Below are 18,117 nucleotides of genomic sequence, written 5' to 3' on the forward strand. Positions count from 1 at the left end.
GCCAAAAGCTCCCGATTCCCAACATCATAATTCCGCTCAGCGGGCGAAAATTTACGGGAAAAGAAGGCACAAGGCCTCATCACGGAGCAGTCAGAACTTTTCTGCGACAACACTGCCCCAGCTCCGATCTCAGAAGCGTCGACCTCAACCTGAAAAGGTAGAGCAACATCAGGCTGACGCAACACAGGGGCAGAGGAAAAACGGCGCTTAAGCTCCCGAAAGGCCTCCACAGCATCAGGGGACCAATCAGCAACATCAGCACCCTTCTTAGTCAAATCGGTCAATGGCTTAGCAATATCCGAAAAACCAGCAATAAATCGACGATAAAAGTTAGCAAAGCCCAAAAATTTCTGAAGACTCTTAAGAGAAGAGGGCTGCGTCCAATCACAAATAGCTTGAACCTTGACAGGATCCATTTCAATGGAAGAGGGAGAAAAAATATATCCCAAAAAGGAAATCCTCTGTACCCCAAAAACACACTTAGAACCCTTCACACACAAAGAATTAGACCGCAAAACCTGAAAAACCCTCCTGACTTGTTGGACATGAGAGTCCCAGTCATCCGAAAAAATCAGAATATCATCCAGATACACAATCATAAATTTATCCAAATAATCGCGAAAAATATCATGCATAAAGGACTGGAAAACTGACGGAGCATTTGAAAGACCAAAAGGCATCACTAAATACTCAAAGTGGCCCTCGGGCGTATTAAATGCGGTTTTCCACTCATCCCCCTGCCTGATTCGCACCAAATTATACGCCCCACGAAGGTCAATCTTAGAGAACCACTTGGCCCCCTTTATGCGAGCAAACAAATCAGTCAGCAACGGCAATGGGTATTGATATTTAACAGTGATTTTATTCAAAAGCCGATAATCAATACATGGTCTCAAAGAGCCGTCTTTTTTTGACACAAAGAAAAAAACGGCTCCTAAGGGAGATGACGATGGACGAATATGTCCCTTTTCCAAGGACTCCTTTATATATTCTCGCATAGCAGCATGTTCAGGCACAGACAGATTAAATAAACGACCCTTTGGGTATTTACTACCCGGGATTAAATCTATGGCACAATCGCACTCTCGGTGCGGAGGTAACGAACCAAGCTTGGATTCTTCAAAGACGTCACGATAGTCAGACAGGAACTCAGGAATTTCAGAGGGAATAGATGATGAAATGGAAACCACAGGTACATCCCCATGAGCCCCCTTACATCCCCAGCTCAACACAGACATAGCTCTCCAGTCGAGGACTGGGTTGTGAGATTGCAGCCAAGGCAATCCTAGCACCAAATCATCATGTAGATTATACAGCACCAGAAAGCGAATAATCTCCTGGTGATCCGGATTAATACGCATAGTTACTTGTGTCCAGTATTGTGGTTTATTATTAGCCAATGGGGTGGAGTCAATCCCCTTCAGAGGAATAGGAGTCTCCAAAGGCTCTAAATCATACCCACAGCGTTTGGCAAAGGACCAATCCATAAGACTCAAAGCGGCGCCAGAGTCGACATAAGCGTCCGTGGTAATAGATGACAAAGAGCAAATCAGGGTCACAGATAGAATAAACTTAGACGGTAAGGTGCAAATGGAAACAGATTTATCAAGCTTTTTAGTGCGCTTAGAGCATGCTGATATAACATGAGTAGAATCACCACAATAGAAACACAACCCATTTTTCCGTCTAAAATTCTGCCGCTCGCTTCGGGACAGAATTCTATCACACTGCATACTCTCTGGCGACTTCTCAGTGGACACAGCCAGATGGTGCACTGGTTTGCGCTCCCGCAAACGCCTATCGATCTGAATAGCCATTGTCATGGACTCATTCAGACCCGCAGGCACAGGGAACCCCACCATAACATCCTTAATGGCATCAGAGAGACCCTCTCTGAAAGTCGCCGCCAGGGCGCACTCATTCCACTGAGTAAGCACAGACCATTTACGGAATCTTTGGCAGTAAATTTCCGCTTCATCTTGCCCCTGAGATAGGGACATCAAAGTTTTTTCTGCCTGAAGCTCCAAATGAGGTTCGTCATAAAGCAACCCCAAGGCCAGAAAAAACGCATCCACATTGAGCAACGCAGGATCCCCTGGTGTCAATGAAAAAGTCCAGTCTTGAGGGTCGCCCCGGAGCAAGGAAATCACAATCCTGACCTGCTGTGCAGGGTCTCCGGCAGAGCGAAATTTCAGGGACAAAAATAATTTGCAATTATTTCGAAAATTCTGAAACCCAGATCTATTCCCCGAGAAAAATTCCGGCAAAGGAATTCTCGGCTCAGATACAGGTGCATGACAAACAAAGTCTTGCAAATTTTGTACCTTCGTGGCGAGATTATTCAAACCTGCAGTTACACTCTGAAGATCCATTACAACAGGTGGACACAGAGCCATTCAAAGATTAGAAGGAGAGAAAAAAAAAAAAAAAATATCAGCAGACTTCTTATTTCTCTCCTTTCTCAGCCAAGGATTTTAACCCTTTAGTGGGCCGGTCAAACTGTCATGATCTCAATGGCAAGAGAACATAGCATCAGCATATATAGGAACTAGCTCTTGGAAGATGGAAACTGAGCTGACCATGAACTAAACCTAACGCACAACTAGCAGTGGCCGGGTAGCATGCCTACGTTGATTCTAGATGCCCAGCACCAGCCGGAGGACTAAATAATGCTAGCAGAGGAAAATATTAGTCCTAGCTCACCTCTAGAGAAATACCCCGAAAGGAGACAGAGGCCCCCCACATGTATTGGCGGTGAATTAAGATGAAATAACAAACGTAGTATGAAAATAGGTTTAGCAAATTTGAGGTCCACTTACTACATAGCAGAAGACAGAAAGGACACTTTCATGGTCAGCTGAAAACCCTATCAAAACACCATCCAGAAATTACTTTAAGACTCTGGCATTAACTCATAACACCAGAGTGGCAATTCCTGTTCACAAGAGCTTTCCAGACACAGTAACGAAACTACAGCTGTGAACTGGAACAAAAATGCAAAAACAAACATGGACAAGAGTCCAACTTATCTAGTAGTTGTCTAGGAGCAGGAACAAGCACAGAGAGGCTTCTGATAACATTGTTGACCGGCAAGCAACTAACAGAGAAGCAAGGTTATATAGCGACTCCCACATCTTGATGGGAACAGGTGAACAGAGAAGATGAAGACACCAGTTAAATTCCACCAGTAGCCACCGGGGGAGCCCAGAATCCAAATTCACAACAGGTACCCCACTGGTCACAGCGACCCAGTTAGAGACTATACCATTTATAACCACCCTCTGCTTTCTATCACTAAGCCAGTTACTTACCCATTTGCACACATTTTTCCCCAGACCAAGCATTCTCATTTTGTGTACCAACCTCTTGTGTGGCACGGTATCAAACGCTTTGGAAAAATCGAGATATACCACGTCCAATGACTCACCGTGGTCCAGCCTATAGCTTACCTCTTCATAAAAACTGATTAGATTGGTTTGACAGGAGCGATTTCTCATAAACCCATGCTGATATGGAGTTAAACGGTTATTCTCATTGAGATAATCCAGAATAACATCCTTCAGAAACCCTTCAAATATTTTACCAACAGTAGAGGTTAGACTTACTGGCCTATAATTTCCAGGTTCACTTTTAGAGCCCTTTTTGAATATTGGCACCACATTTGCTATGCGCCAGTCCTGCGAAACAGACCCCGTCGCTATAGAGTCCCTAAAAATAAGAAATAATGGCTTATCTATTACATTAGAAGTGTCTTCTAAAAACAATAGGCTTGGAGTTGATTTTGAGTCCATCTTCAACTCAAAAGGTCCAACTAGCTAATTTTTAATAATATTAGCCAATAGTACTTTCCCACCTCCACTTTGCTGGTGTCTGAGTCAAAGTGGAGGTCTGTGCCCATTACTGATTCAGCCATGGGCCTATCCAGCTGGTCTGTCAAGAGTCACTCTCATCTTATCAGTCCATAAAACCATAAAACCTTTGAAAAATATCTCTTCAGATTTTTCTTGGCCCAGCCATCCTTACATTAGCCATGTCTCTGAGCACTGAACACCTTGTACTTTTGGATGCTCCAGGGAGGTTGCAGTTCTGGAATATGACAGCACTGGAGGATAATGGCTTCCTGGTCACTTCTAGTTTGAGTCTTTTCAACTCTTTGGCAGTTAATGCTTCTTATTTCTCAATATGTTTTTGATTATTTACACCAAAAGTCTTAGTGGTTCTGTGATCAAGACCTTAATATCTGAGCAATTTCTGTAGGACTTATAACAGTTTTTGACTTTTCAGAATCTTTATATTTTTTGTTTATTTTGCCTTAGGAAAATAATCTGCTAATAGTTCTGCACACCTTGATAAAATGTTCATACAAGTGCTTCTCACTAAATTAGAATATCATCAAAAAGTAAATTTATTTCAGTTCTTCAATACAAAAAAGTGAAACTCATATATTATATAGAGTCATTACAGAGTAATCTATTTCAAGTGTTTATTTCGGTTAATGTTGATGATTATGGCTTACAGCCAATGAAAACTTAAAAGTCAAATTAGAATACTTTATAACACCAGCTTGAAAAATGATTTTAAAATCCGAAATGTTGGCCTACCGAAATGTACAGTATGTTCAGTAAATGTACTCAATACTTGATGACATGGCTCTCAAAACCATCACTGACTGTGGAAACTTCACACTAGACTTCAAGCAGCTTGGATTGTGTGCCTCTCCACTCTTCCTCCAGACTCTGGGACCTTAATTTCCAAATGAAATGCAAAATTTACTTTCATCTGTTAACAACACCTTGGACCACTGAGCAACAGTCCAGTTTTTTTTCTCCTTGGCCCAGGTATGACACTTTGGACACTGTCTGTTGGTCATGAGTGGCATGACACAAGGAATGCGACACTTGTAGCCCATGTCCTGGATACATCTGTGTGTGGTGGCTCTTGAAGCAATGACTCAAGCAGCAGTCCACTCCTTGTGAATCTCCTCCAAATTTTTGAATGGCTTTTCCTTTACAATCATTTCAAGGCTGCAGTTATTCCGGTTGCTTGTGCACCTTTTTCTACCACACTTTTTCCTTCCACTCAACTTTCTATTAATATGCTTGGATACAGCACTCTGTGAACAGCCAGCTTCTTTAGCAATTACCTTTTGTGGCTTACCCTCCTTGTAGAGTGTGTCAATGACTGCCTTCTGGACATCTGTGAAGTCAGCAGTCTTCCTCATGATTGTGGAGCCTACTGAAACAGACTAATAGACCTTTTTAAATGCTAAGGAAGCCTTGCAGGTGTTTTTTGTTAATTATTATAATTTACTGAGATAATGACTTTTGGTTTTCATTGGCTGTAAGACAAAATCATCATTAACAGAAATAAACACTTGAAATAGATCACTCTGTTTGTAATGACTCTTTATAATTTATGAGTTTCACTTTTTGTATTGAAGAGCTGAAGTAAATTAACTTTTTGATGATATTCTAATTTTGTGAGAAGCAGTTGTATATTTAGGTCACCCTACCTCATTACACAAATACACAGCACCTTATCTGCTTCATCCAATAAGCATTGAAGTTTATTCAGCTAGAAGTTGGAAATTCTTCATAAAATGATGATATGGTCAAAAATACTCACTTGCCTAATAATGGTGCACAGAAGGTACATTACAATGTACCTTTAGACAGTTTTGGTAATCATCAGCATAAATAACACTCTGTTAAAATAATTTTGCTATAGTTAAAAGCACAGAAGCAGCAATTTCACAGCAAGGAGCTACATATGGACCTTTTGAGAAAAAAGATTGCCCAGCTTGAAGAGGAAAAACAAGTGCGAACAGCTCTGGCAGTAGAGAGAGATGAGGCTAACCTGACTGTGAGGAGGCTGCAGAAGAAGGTGGAGAGACTGCAAATGGAGCTAAGTTCAGCGCAAGAATCTGTCACAGGACTAAAGTCCAGACTTTCTGATACCAACGAATTAAAGGCAAGTTTAACATATCAAACATATGTACAATAAACGATCTTATTTTTTAATCTTATGTTATCATCCTTCTAAAATGTATTCTGAAATGAGATTTTTAAGTCTGGCCAATGTATGGAGAGTTGAGGGGGCACACTTAATGAGCTAATACGTCTTGTTTTCCAGAGCTTACACTTGAGCCTGTGCTGTTCAAATTAGGGAATAAGTATGGAATACTATGGGGAACATCTAAGAAGACTGGCTTTTCATGATGTAAAAGCATATGTAACTAATCAGACTGGGCTTTCAATTGTTATGTGGTCCTGATTTGAGTCCTATGTGCTCACTGCAAACAGTTTTGGCAGTGGACAGAGGTCAGCATTGGCAATATACAATGATTTAGAAAAAAACTTGAAATTCCTGGAAACTTTGAAGAATTATTATTTTACCTGAGGCTATGCTGTTTCATCTTTACCAGCATCCGCGGAACATTGCACACCCTAAACTTTGTCTCCGGGTCACTGGTGGTCCTTCCTTGGACCAATTTTGGTAGAAACTTACTATTTCTTACATATAGTCCTCAAGGCCTTACTTTCAGAGATGCTCTGATGCATCGTCCAACCTTCACAGTTTGGCCATTGCTAAAATCATCAAGAATTCTTGTTTGTCCAATTTTCCTACTTCCAACAAATTCTTTAATCTAAATCTTCACATGCTCCTTAATACATACACCCCCTTTTGACAAATGCTATTGTGACAAAATAATTAATTGAAAAAAAGGTTTAGTACCGTGCTGAAAAAAGACAGCTCTCAGTGGGAATAACAAAAGAAGAATCTTGTAGCTATGATACCTTTTAATAGCTAACAAAAATAAATTATATTACATAGTAAGCTTTTGAGACTTCTCAAAAGTCTTGAAAGCTTGCTTTGTAACATAATTTATTTTATTTTCCTCCCCCTTCTTAAAGGGAACCTGTCACCTGAATTTGGCGGGACCAGTTTTGGGTCATATGGGTGGGGTTTTCAGGTGTTTGATTCACCCTTTCCTTACCTGCTGGCTGCATGCTGGCCGCAATATTGGATTGAAGTTCATTCTCTGTCCTCCGGAGTACACACCTGCGCAAGGCAATATTGACGTGTTTTTTTCCGGAGCTTCCCAATGCATTAAATAGTGGGAAACCTGCGAAAAATCCGCAAAGTTAATGAACATGCTGCGTTTTTTACCGCGATATGCACAAAAATTGCGGATTGCATTCTATTAATAGGATGCTTAATGGATGCTTTTTTTCGTGGTTTTATCGCGTTTTTATAGCGAAAAAAACACGAAAAATCCGGAACGTGTGCACACAGCCTTAATGCTCCAAAAACTGGTCGACCCAAACAGCCTGTACAGAAAATAATAAACAACTTGTTGCTGAAACATTTGTTCAGAGTCCAAAAAAGTCCACCAGAAGAGTCTCTTTAGAATTGGGAATTTCACGAGCTTCCATCATGTGAATCCTGAAATCTATTGGGTGGAAAGCTTATCATCCACATCTAACTCATGGTTTATTGGAGGATGATCCAGACAGGTGGCTGCAATTTAGTGAGATTATGCTTAACGAAGTTGAAGAAAATCCAGTAATTTTAGATAACATTATGTGGAGTGATGAAGCTTCTTTCAAATTATCTGGCCATATTAACAGACATAATTGTATTTACTATTATAATGAGAACATGCATTTAACTTTGGAGCAACAACTAAATGAGCCTGGTGTCAATATTTGGGGTGGTGTTGTGAATTTGGATTCTGGGCTCCCCCGGTGGCTACTGGTGGAATTGAACTGGTGTCTTCATCTTCTCTGTTCACCTGTTCCCATCAAGATGTGGGAGTCGCTATATAACCTTGCTGCTCTGTTAGTTGCTTGCCGGTCACCAATGTTATCAGAAGCCTCTCTGTGCTTGTTCCTGCTCCTAGACAACTACTAGATAAGTTGGACTCTTGTCCATGTTTGTTTTTGCATTTTTGTTCCAGTTCACAGCTGTAGTTTCGTTACTGTGTCTGGAAAGCTCTTGTGAACAGGAATTGCCACTCTGGTGTTATGAGTTAATGCCAGAGTTTTAAAGTAATTTCTGGATGGTGTTTTTGATAGGGTTTTCAGCTGACCATGAAAGTGTCCTTTCTGTCTTCTGCTATGTAGTAAGTGGACCTCAAATTTGCTAAACCTATTTTCATACTACGTTTGTTATTTCATCTCAACTCACCGCCAATACATGTGGGGGGCCTCTGTCTCCTTTCGGGGTATTTCTCTGGAGGTGAGCTAGGACTAATATTTTCCTCTGCTAGCTTTATTTAGTCCTCCGGCTGGTGCTGGGCATCTAGAATCAACGTAGGCATGCTACCCGGCCACTGCTAGTTGTGCGTTAGGTTTAGTTCATGGTCAGCTCAGTTCCCATCTTCCAAGAGCTAGTTCCTATATATGCTTATGCTATGTTCTCTTGCCATTGAGATCATGACAGTTTGACCGGCCCTCAAAGTGTTAATTGTTTGGGCTGAAGCAGGAGAAAAAGAAGTTTTGAAGGGAAATTTTTTTTTTTTTTCCCCTCAGAGTTTTGCTGCCTAGCCCTTAATTGCTGTCTAGCTGCTTCTTACCTCCTCTTAACCCTTGAATGGCTCTGTGTCCACCTGTTTGTAATGGATCTTCAGAGTGTAACTGCAGGTTTGAATAATCTCGCCACGAAGGTACAAAATTTGCAAGATTTTGTTTGTCATGCACCTGTATCTGAGCCGAGAATTCCTTTGCCGGAATTTTTCTCGGGGAATAGATCCGGGTTTCAGAATTTTCGAAATAATTGCAAATTATTTTTGTCCCTGAAATCTCGCTCTGCCGGAGACCCTGCACAGCAGGTCAGGATTGTGATTTCCTTGCTCCGGGGCGACCCTCAAGACTGGGCTTTTTCATTGACACCAGGGGATCCTGCGTTGCTTAATGTGGATGCGTTTTTTCTGGCCTTGGGGTTGCTTTATGACGAACCTCATTTGGAGCTTCAGGCAGAAAAAACTTTGATGTCCCTATCTCAGGGGCAAGATGAAGCGGAAATTTACTGCCAAAGATTCCGTAAATGGTCTGTGCTTACTCAGTGGAATGAGTGCGCCCTGGCGGCGACTTTCAGAGAGGGTCTCTCTGATGCCATTAAGGATGTTATGGTGGGGTTCCCTGTGCCTGCGGGTCTGAATGAGTCCATGACAATGGCTATTCAGATCGATAGGCGTTTGCGGGAGCGCAAACCAGTGCACCATCTGGCGGTGTCCACTGAGAAGTCGCCAGAGAGTATGCAGTGTGATAGAATTCTGTCCCGAAGCGAGCGGCAGAATTTTAGACGGAAAATTGGGTTGTGTTTCTATTGTGGTGATTCTACTCATGTTATATCAGCATGCTCTAAGCGCACTAAAAAGCTTGGTAAATCTGTTTCCATTTGCACCTTACCGTCTAAATTTATTCTATCTGTGACCCTGATTTGCTCTTTGTCATCTATTACCACGGACGCCTATGTCGACTCTGGCGCCGCTTTGAGTCTTATGGATTGGTCCTTTGCCAAACGCTGTGGGTATGATTTAGAGCCTTTGGAGACTCCTATTCCTCTGAAGGGGATTGACTCCACCCCATTGGCTAATAATAAACCACAATACTGGACACAAGTAACTATGCGTATTAATCCGGATCACCAGGAGATTATTCGCTTTCTGGTGCTGTATAATCTACATGATGATTTGGTGCTAGGATTGCCTTGGCTGCAATCTCACAACCCAGTCCTCGACTGGAGAGCTATGTCTGTGTTGAGCTGGGGATGTAAGGGGGCTCATGGGGATGTACCTGTGGTTTCCATTTCATCATCCATTCCCTCTGAAATTCCTGAGTTCCTGTCTGACTATCGTGACGTCTTTGAAGAATCCAAGCTTGGTTCGTTACCTCCGCACCGAGAGTGCGATTGTGCCATAGATTTAATCCCGGGTAGTAAATACCCAAAGGGTCGTTTATTTAATCTGTCTGTGCCTGAACATGCTGCTATGCGAGAATATATAAAGGAGTCCTTGGAAAAGGGACATATTCGTCCATCGTCATCTCCCTTAGGAGCCGGTTTTTTCTTTGTGTCAAAAAAAGACGGCTCTTTGAGACCATGTATTGATTATCGGCTTTTGAATAAAATCACTGTTAAATATCAATACCCATTGCCGTTGCTGACTGATTTGTTTGCTCGCATAAAGGGGGCCAAGTGGTTCTCTAAGATTGACCTTCGTGGGGCGTATAATTTGGTGCGAATCAGGCAGGGGGATGAGTGGAAAACCGCATTTAATACGCCCGAGGGCCACTTTGAGTATTTAGTGATGCCTTTTGGTCTTTCTAATGCTCCGTCAGTTTTCCAGTCCTTTATGCATGATATTTTTCGCGATTATTTGGATAAATTTATGATTGTGTATCTGGATGATATTCTGATTTTTTCGGATGACTGGGACTCTCATGTCCAGCAAGTCAGGAGGGTTTTTCAGGTTTTGCGGTCTAATTCTTTGTGTGTGAAGGGTTCTAAGTGTGTTTTTGGGGTACAGAGGATTTCCTTTTTGGGATATATTTTTTCCCCCTCTTCCATTGAAATGGATCCTGTCAAGGTTCAAGCTATTTGTGATTGGACGCAGCCCTCTTCTCTTAAGAGTCTTCAGAAATTTTTGGGCTTTGCTAACTTTTATCGTCGATTTATTGCTGGTTTTTCGGATATTGCTAAGCCATTGACCGATTTGACTAAGAAGGGTGCTGATGTTGCTGATTGGTCCCCTGATGCTGTGGAGGCCTTTCGGGAGCTTAAGCGCCGTTTTTCCTCTGCCCCTGTGTTGCGTCAGCCTGATGTTGCTCTACCTTTTCAGGTTGAGGTCGACGCTTCTGAGATCGGAGCTGGGGCAGTGTTGTCGCAGAAAAGTTCTGACTGCTCCGTGATGAGGCCTTGTGCCTTCTTTTCCCGTAAATTTTCGCCCGCTGAGCGGAATTATGATGTTGGGAATCGGGAGCTTTTGGCCATGAAGTGGGCTTTTGAGGAGTGGCGCCATTGGCTTGAGGGGGCCAGACATCAGGTGGTGGTATTGACTGACCACAAAAATTTGATTTATCTTGAGACCGCCAGGCGCCTGAATCCTAGACAGGCGCGCTGGTCATTATTTTTCTCTCGGTTTAATTTTGTGGTGTCATACCTACCGGGTTCTAAGAATGTTAAGGCGGATGCCCTTTCTAGGAGTTTTGAGCCTGACTCGCCTGGTAACTCTGAGCCCACAGGTATCCTTAAGGATGGAGTGGTATTGTCAGCCGTTTCTCCAGACCTGCGGCGGGCCTTGCAGGAGTTTCAGGCGGATAGACCTGATCGTTGCCCACCTGATAAACTGTTTGTTCCTGATGATTGGACCAGTAGAGTCATCTCTGAGGTTCATTCTTCTGCGTTGGCAGGTCATCCTGGCATTTTTGGTACCAGGGATTTGGTGGCAAGGTCCTTCTGGTGGCCTTCCCTGTCACGAGATGTGCGAGGCTTTGTGCAGTCTTGTGACGTTTGTGCTCGGGCCAAGCCTTGTTGTTCTCGGGCTAGTGGATTATTGTTGCCCTTGCCTATTCCTGAGAGGCCTTGGACGCACATCTCGATGGATTTTATTTCAGATCTGCCTGTTTCTCAGAAGATGTCTGTCATCTGGGTGGTGTGTGACCGTTTTTCTAAGATGGTCCATTTGGTTCCTCTGCCCAAGTTACCTTCTTCTTCCGAGTTGGTTCCTCTGTTTTTTCAAAATGTTGTTCGTTTGCATGGTATTCCTGAGAATATCGTTTCTGACAGAGGGACCCAATTCGTGTCTAGATTTTGGCGGGCATTCTGTGCTAGGATGGGCATAGATTTATCTTTTTCGTCCGCTTTCCATCCTCAGACGAATGGCCAGACCGAGCGGATTAATCAGACCCTGGAGACATATCTGAGGTGTTTTGTGTCTGCTGACCAGGATGATTGGGTTGCTTTTTTGCCATTGGCGGAGTTCGCTCTCAATAATCGGGCCAGCTCTGCCACTTTGGTGTCCCCGTTTTTCTGTAATTCGGGGTTTCATCCTCGATTTTCCTCTGGTCAGGTGGAATCTTCGGATTGTCCTGGAGTGGATGCTGTGGTGGAGAGATTGCATCAGATCTGGGGGCAGGTGGTGGACAATTTGAGGTTGTCCCAGGAGAAGACTCAGCTTTTTGCCAACCGCCACCGTCGTGTTGGTCCTCGGCTTTCTGTTGGGGATTTGGTGTGGTTGTCTTCTCGTTTTGTCCCTATGAGGGTCTCTTCTCCTAAGTTTAAGCCTCGGTTTATCGGCCCGTATAAGATATTGGAGATTCTTAACCCTGTTTCCTTCCGTTTGGACCTCCCTGCATCCTTTTCTATTCATAACGTTTTTCATCGGTCATTATTGCGCAGGTATGAGGTACCGGTTGTGCCTTCCGTTGAGCCTCCTGCTCCGGTGTTGGTTGAGGGTGAGTTGGAGTACGTTGTGGAGAAAATCTTAGACTCTCGTGTTTCCAGACGGAGACTCCAGTATCTGGTCAAGTGGAAGGGATACGGCCAGGAGGATAATTCTTGGGTGAATGCATCTGATGTTCATGCCTCCGATCTGGTTCGTGCCTTTCATAGGGCCCATCCTGATCGCCCTGGTGGTTCTGGTGAGGGTTCGGTGCCCCCTCCTTGAGGGGGGGGTACTGTTGTGAATTTGGATTCTGGGCTCCCCCGGTGGCTACTGGTGGAATTGAACTGGTGTCTTCATCTTCTCTGTTCACCTGTTCCCATCAAGATGTGGGAGTCGCTATATAACCTTGCTGCTCTGTTAGTTGCTTGCCAGTCACCAATGTTATCAGAAGCCTCTCTGTGCTTGTTCCTGCTCCTAGACAACTACTAGATAAGTTGGACTCTTGTCCATGTTTGTTTTTGCATTTTTGTTCCAGTTCACAGCTGTAGTTTCGTTACTGTGTCTGGAAAGCTCTTGTGAACAGGAATTGCCACTCTGGTGTTATGAGTTAATGCCAGAGTTTTAAAGTAATTTCTGGATGGTGTTTTTGATAGGGTTTTCAGCTGACCATGAAAGTGTCCTTTCTGTCTTCTGCTATGTAGTAAGTGGACCTCAAATTTGCTAAACCTATTTTCATACTACGTTTGTTATTTCATCTCAACTCACCGCCAATACATGTGGGGGGCCTCTGTCTCCTTTCGGGGTATTTCTCTGGAGGTGAGCTAGGACTAATATTTTCCTCTGCTAGCTTTATTTAGTCCTCCGGCTGGTGCTGGGCATCTAGAATCAACGTAGGCATGCTACCCGGCCACTGCTAGTTGTGCGTTAGGTTTAGTTCATGGTCAGCTCAGTTCCCATCTTCCAAGAGCTAGTTCCTATATATGCTTATGCTATGTTCTCTTGCCATTGAGATCATGACAGGGTGGTATTTCAAGTTTTGGTGTTTTTGGCTGACCCGGTCCGTGGCCCTCGGGAGGTCCATTGAGATAAGAGAAAGATCTTTAAAGAGATAATGTTCGTGACGCCACCTGTGGTATTCGGTCAGGGTGACCTACTTTGCTTAGGGGTCCGCTGGGGTGATGTTATGGCAGCTAGATGGTATACCTTCCCACAGGTGAAGTGTGTTCCCAGGGCTTCCCCTTTATTAAAGGCTTCAGCATCCACAGTCCAGAGCACCAGATCACAGGGAAGGCAGAGTCTGCCGGTCTGAAGGCAAATCCAGAGTCCCCTTATCCAGGTGGAAATCAGTAGCCTTCCTGTAGCGCCTGGGTGTTGTAGTACCTTATTGCTGAGCTTCTCATTAGGTCCTCACAACTGTTGTAGATGTTCTAGATGTTGTGTCTCTCTCTGTCCCCCAGATGGATAGGAACAAACCCATATGACTGATGGCCTGAGGCTTTTTACAGGGACTCTAGCACGCCCCAGCCCCCACAAGTTGCCACCATGCCTCCTGTGTATAGGGCGGATCAGTAACTTGAAATTAGCTGTCCTGCTGGTCTCTGGAGCAAGGCATAAAGGACTGTTGCTCCCTCGGTGTTCCGGCTACTGGATCCTGTGCCTCAGAAGGAGGCATACTTTGCAGGGCAGAACTCCTTCTGGTTTCCTCTCCTTTTGCTATGACTTCGTTTCTCACCCTCTACAACACAGTTCACTGTTCGTGTCTCTTTCTTAGAATGCTGCCGCACGTGGGGCAGGCGCAACTCCGTAGCCTTCTGTCTAGGCCTCTGACAGGATCCCACCCTTGTCAGGGACCACCTCTGTCAGCAACTACTCGATGTTCCTCCTTCCTCTCTGTCTGCCTGACAGGAACTGACTAACTTCCTATCCACACCACCAGTTTTACCTAATTGTGAAGAGTGCCCTAATAAGGAGGAGCATAGCTCCCCCTGGTGGACTGGAGTGTGAAATATGTTGCATGTTTGTGATACCTGATAAAGAGATCTCCTTTATTGCCTTCAAACGTAACATCACTCCCCCCTAGAGGAGAATGATATTATTGCAACGACCAGGACCCTGGGGCGCTGCAAGTATCTTGATGAAACATTTCCTAATAAATGGATTGGCTGAAGAGGCCCACTTGATTGGCCGGCACATTCACCAGATTTGGCCCCAATGGATTTTTTCTTTTGGAGAGTACTCAAGGACAAAGTTTATAGTCGAAAACCAAAAAGTGTCAGTGATTTGAAAAATTACATAAGAGATTCGTTTCAAGAAATTAATACTCAAAGAGACTTGTGCAAAAATGTTTGTCGAAGCATAAGAGGCAGACTTCAAAGCTGTGCAAATTGTGATGGAAAACAGTTTGAGCACCTGCGTTGATACAATTTAAGGGCTTTTGTATTATTAGAAAAATCGATGAATCCAGCAGGAATGTAGTAAAATCAGTAAATTTATTTCTTCATTTTTTAAAAAAGGAAAGGGTTGTATCCTATAATATACCACTTGTAAATAAGTTATAATTTCTTACAGCATTATGCACACATGGCAGCGTTCTTCTGACGCGTTTCGACTAACGAAATCATGGTGAGTCCATAGTGAGACTAAACTGTTCTTATACTTTTTTTTTGTGTGTGTCATCGCAGCTGATTTAAGCTGAAGTTGATTTTCTCAGGAGAGTGGTAAATGCACTTGAACTGCACTTCACATGTACTGCACTTGAAATTTTATACTAATGAGTTACAACTTGTAATGCACATAGTATTGGAACCACTTAGATTTGGACAGAGAAGAGCCTGGAAGGCAGTGACCTGATTTTTGCTAGAGCTCCGAAGGGTGTGGTTAGACTTGTACAAAGGTAGCTTGAGACGGACAAAGTTCGAAGAAAGCCAAACCTTGTCCACAGGACCAAACAGATTTCGGTCTAAACACCTCTTGTCCGCATGTCTCTTCATCCATTCTAAAGACCTCACAAATGTGTCCTTGGTGTCCTTCAAAATTCTAGAGAAGCCCTTGGTGAGAGCTTCAGCTGCAGGGATGTCTAAGATAGAAACTTCAGGGAATCAAATATTGGGGTGTTGACCATACACAATAAAAAGAGAGGCTTAGCAGAGGACTCACATGGTTATTGTAGGAGAATTCTGCCAAGACAGATGTTTGTTCCAAACACTGTGGTGAGCATTGACAAAATACCTCAGGAAATTGTTTGAGATGTAGTAGAACCGTTCTACCTTGCCACTGGATTGAGGATGGTAGGCTGAAGAGAAATCTAGAGTTACATTCAGTAGCTTACAGGTAGCCTTACAGAACTGTGATGTGAACTTGATGCCTCTATCAGAAACTATATGGAGAGGTAACCTGTGAAGAAAGAAGATATGCTGGATGAACTTCTCAGCAAGCACAGCATCAAAAGGGAGACCAGGCAATGGAGTAAAGTGGGCCATCTTCAAGAAGCGATTCACAACTACTAAGATGAAGTTACAACTGGCAGATATTGGAAGATTGGTAATGAAGTTTATCGCAATGTGCCGGCAGGGAGATAGTGGTATTGGCAGGGGTAGTAACTGACCTGGCAGAATATGTTCCGGATTCTTATTATGGGAACAGGATGGACAGTGTTGTGAAATTGGATTTTGGGCTCCCCCGGTGGCCACTGGTGGAATTGAACTTGTGTGCATCATCCCCTCTGTTCACCTGTTCCTATCAGGATGTGGGAGTCGCTATTTAACCTTGCTCCTCTGTCACTTCCATGCCGGTCAACATTGTAATCAGAAGCCTTTCTGTGCTTGTTCCTGCTTCTAGACAACTCCCAGCTAAGTGGACTTTGGTCCTCGTTTGTTTTTTGCATTTTGTTCCAGTTCACAGCTGTAGTTTCGTTTCTGTGTCTGGAAAGCTCTTGTGATCTGAAATTGCCACTCTGATGTTATGAGTTAATACTAGAGTCTTAAAGTAATTTCAGGATGGTGTTTTGATAGGGTTTTCAGCTGACCATGAAAGTGCCCTTTCTGTCTTCCTGCTATCTAGTAAGCGGACCTCAATTTTGCTAAACCTATTTTCATACTACGTTTGTCATTTTCATCTAAAATCACCGCCAATATATGTGGGGGCCTCTGTCTGCCTTTCGGGGAAATTTCTCTAGAGGTGAGCCAGGACTGTATTTTCCTCTGCCAGGATTAGTTAGTCCTCCGGCTGGCGCTGGGCGTCTAGGGATAAAAACGTAGGCAACGCTACCCGGCCACTGTTAGTTGTGCGGCAGGTTTAGTTCATGGTCAGTTTAGTTTCCATCCTTCCAAGAGCTAGTTCTTATGTTTGCTGGGCTATGTTCTCTTGCCATTGAGAACCATAACAGTTTGACCGGCCCACAAAGGGTTAAATTAATTGACAGAGAAAGGAGAGAAAAGAGAAGTCTGCTGAAGATTTTTTTTTTTTTCCTTCAGTTCTGAGTGTGCTTGTAATTGAATCCTTGCAAGTCTGCCTATATTGCAGCCTTTCTCTCTCTCTCTCCTTCTAATCCTGGAATGGCTCTGTGTTCACCTGTTTAAAATGGATTTTCAGAGTTTAGCTGCAGGTTTGAATAATCTCACCACGAAAGTTCAAAATTTACAAGATTTTGTTGTTCATGTTCCTATATCTGAACCTAGAATTCCTTTGCCTGAATTTTTTTCGGGGAATAGATCTTGCTTTCAAAATTTCAAAAATAATTGCAAGTTGTTTTTGTCCCTGAAATCTCGCTCTGCTGGAGATCCTGCACAGCAGGTCAGGATTGTGATTTCCTTGCTCCGGGGCGACCCTCAGGATTTGGCTTTTGCATTGGCTCCAGGGGATCCTGCGTTGCTCAATGTGGATGCGTTTTTTCTGGCCTTGGGGTTGCTTTATGAGGAACCTCAGTTGGAGCTTCAGGCGGAAAAGGCCTTGGTGTCCCTATCTCAGGGGCAAGACGAAGCTGAAATATACTGCCAGAAATTCCGTAAATGGGCTGTGCTTACTCAGTGGAATGAGTGCGCCCTGGCGGCGAATTTCAGAGAGGGTCTCTCTGATGCCATTAAGGATGTTATGGTGGGGTTCCCTGTGCCTGCGGGTCTGAATGAGTCCATGACAATGGCTATCCAGATCGATAGGCGTCTGCGGGAGCGCAAACCTGTGCACCATTTGGCGGTGTCTACTGAGAAGACGCCAGAGAATATGCAATGTGATAGAATTCTGTCCAGAAGTGAACGGCAGAATTTTAGACGAAAAAATGGGTTGTGCTTCTATTGCGGTGATTCAACTCATGTTATATCAGCATGCTCTAAGCGTACTAAGAAGCTTGATAAGTCTGTTTCAATTGGCACTTTACAGTCTAAGTTTATTCTATCTGTGACCCTGATTTGTTCTTTATCATCTATTACCGCGGACGCCTATGTCGACTCTGGCGCCGCTTTGAGTCTTATGGATTGGTCCTTTGCCAAACGCTGTGGGTATGATTTAGAGCCTCTTGAAACTCCTATACCCCTGAAGGGGATTGACTCCACCCCATTGGCTAGTAATAAACCACAATACTGGACACAAGTAACTATGCGGATTAATCCGGATCACCAGGAGATTATTCGCTTTCTTGTGCTGTATAACCTACATGATGTGTTGGTGCTTGGATTGCCATGGCTGCAATCTCATAACCCAGTCCTCGACTGGAAAGCTATGTCTGTGTTAAGCTG

At 43.6% G+C, this 18,117-nt stretch overlaps 1 protein-coding gene across 2 annotated transcripts in view; it reads left to right on the forward strand.

The window, feature by feature from the left end:
* CCDC170 (coiled-coil domain containing 170) overlaps positions 1-18,117 on the forward strand; it is a 265,520-nt gene that overhangs the window by 193,544 nt on the left and 53,859 nt on the right. The window contains exon 11 of one of the 2 annotated variants that reach the window (XM_077283084.1): positions 5,728-5,970. The exons of the other annotated variant lie outside the window; for it this stretch is intronic. Coding sequence (XP_077139199.1) covers positions 5,728-5,970 — 243 coding nt within the window. The remainder of the gene's footprint in view (positions 1-5,727; positions 5,971-18,117) is intronic. 2 annotated transcript variants of the gene reach the window in all.

Source organism: Ranitomeya variabilis, chromosome 2 (assembly GCF_051348905.1).
Source record: "Ranitomeya variabilis isolate aRanVar5 chromosome 2, aRanVar5.hap1, whole genome shotgun sequence".
NCBI classification, from domain to species: Eukaryota; Metazoa; Chordata; class Amphibia; order Anura; family Dendrobatidae; genus Ranitomeya; species Ranitomeya variabilis.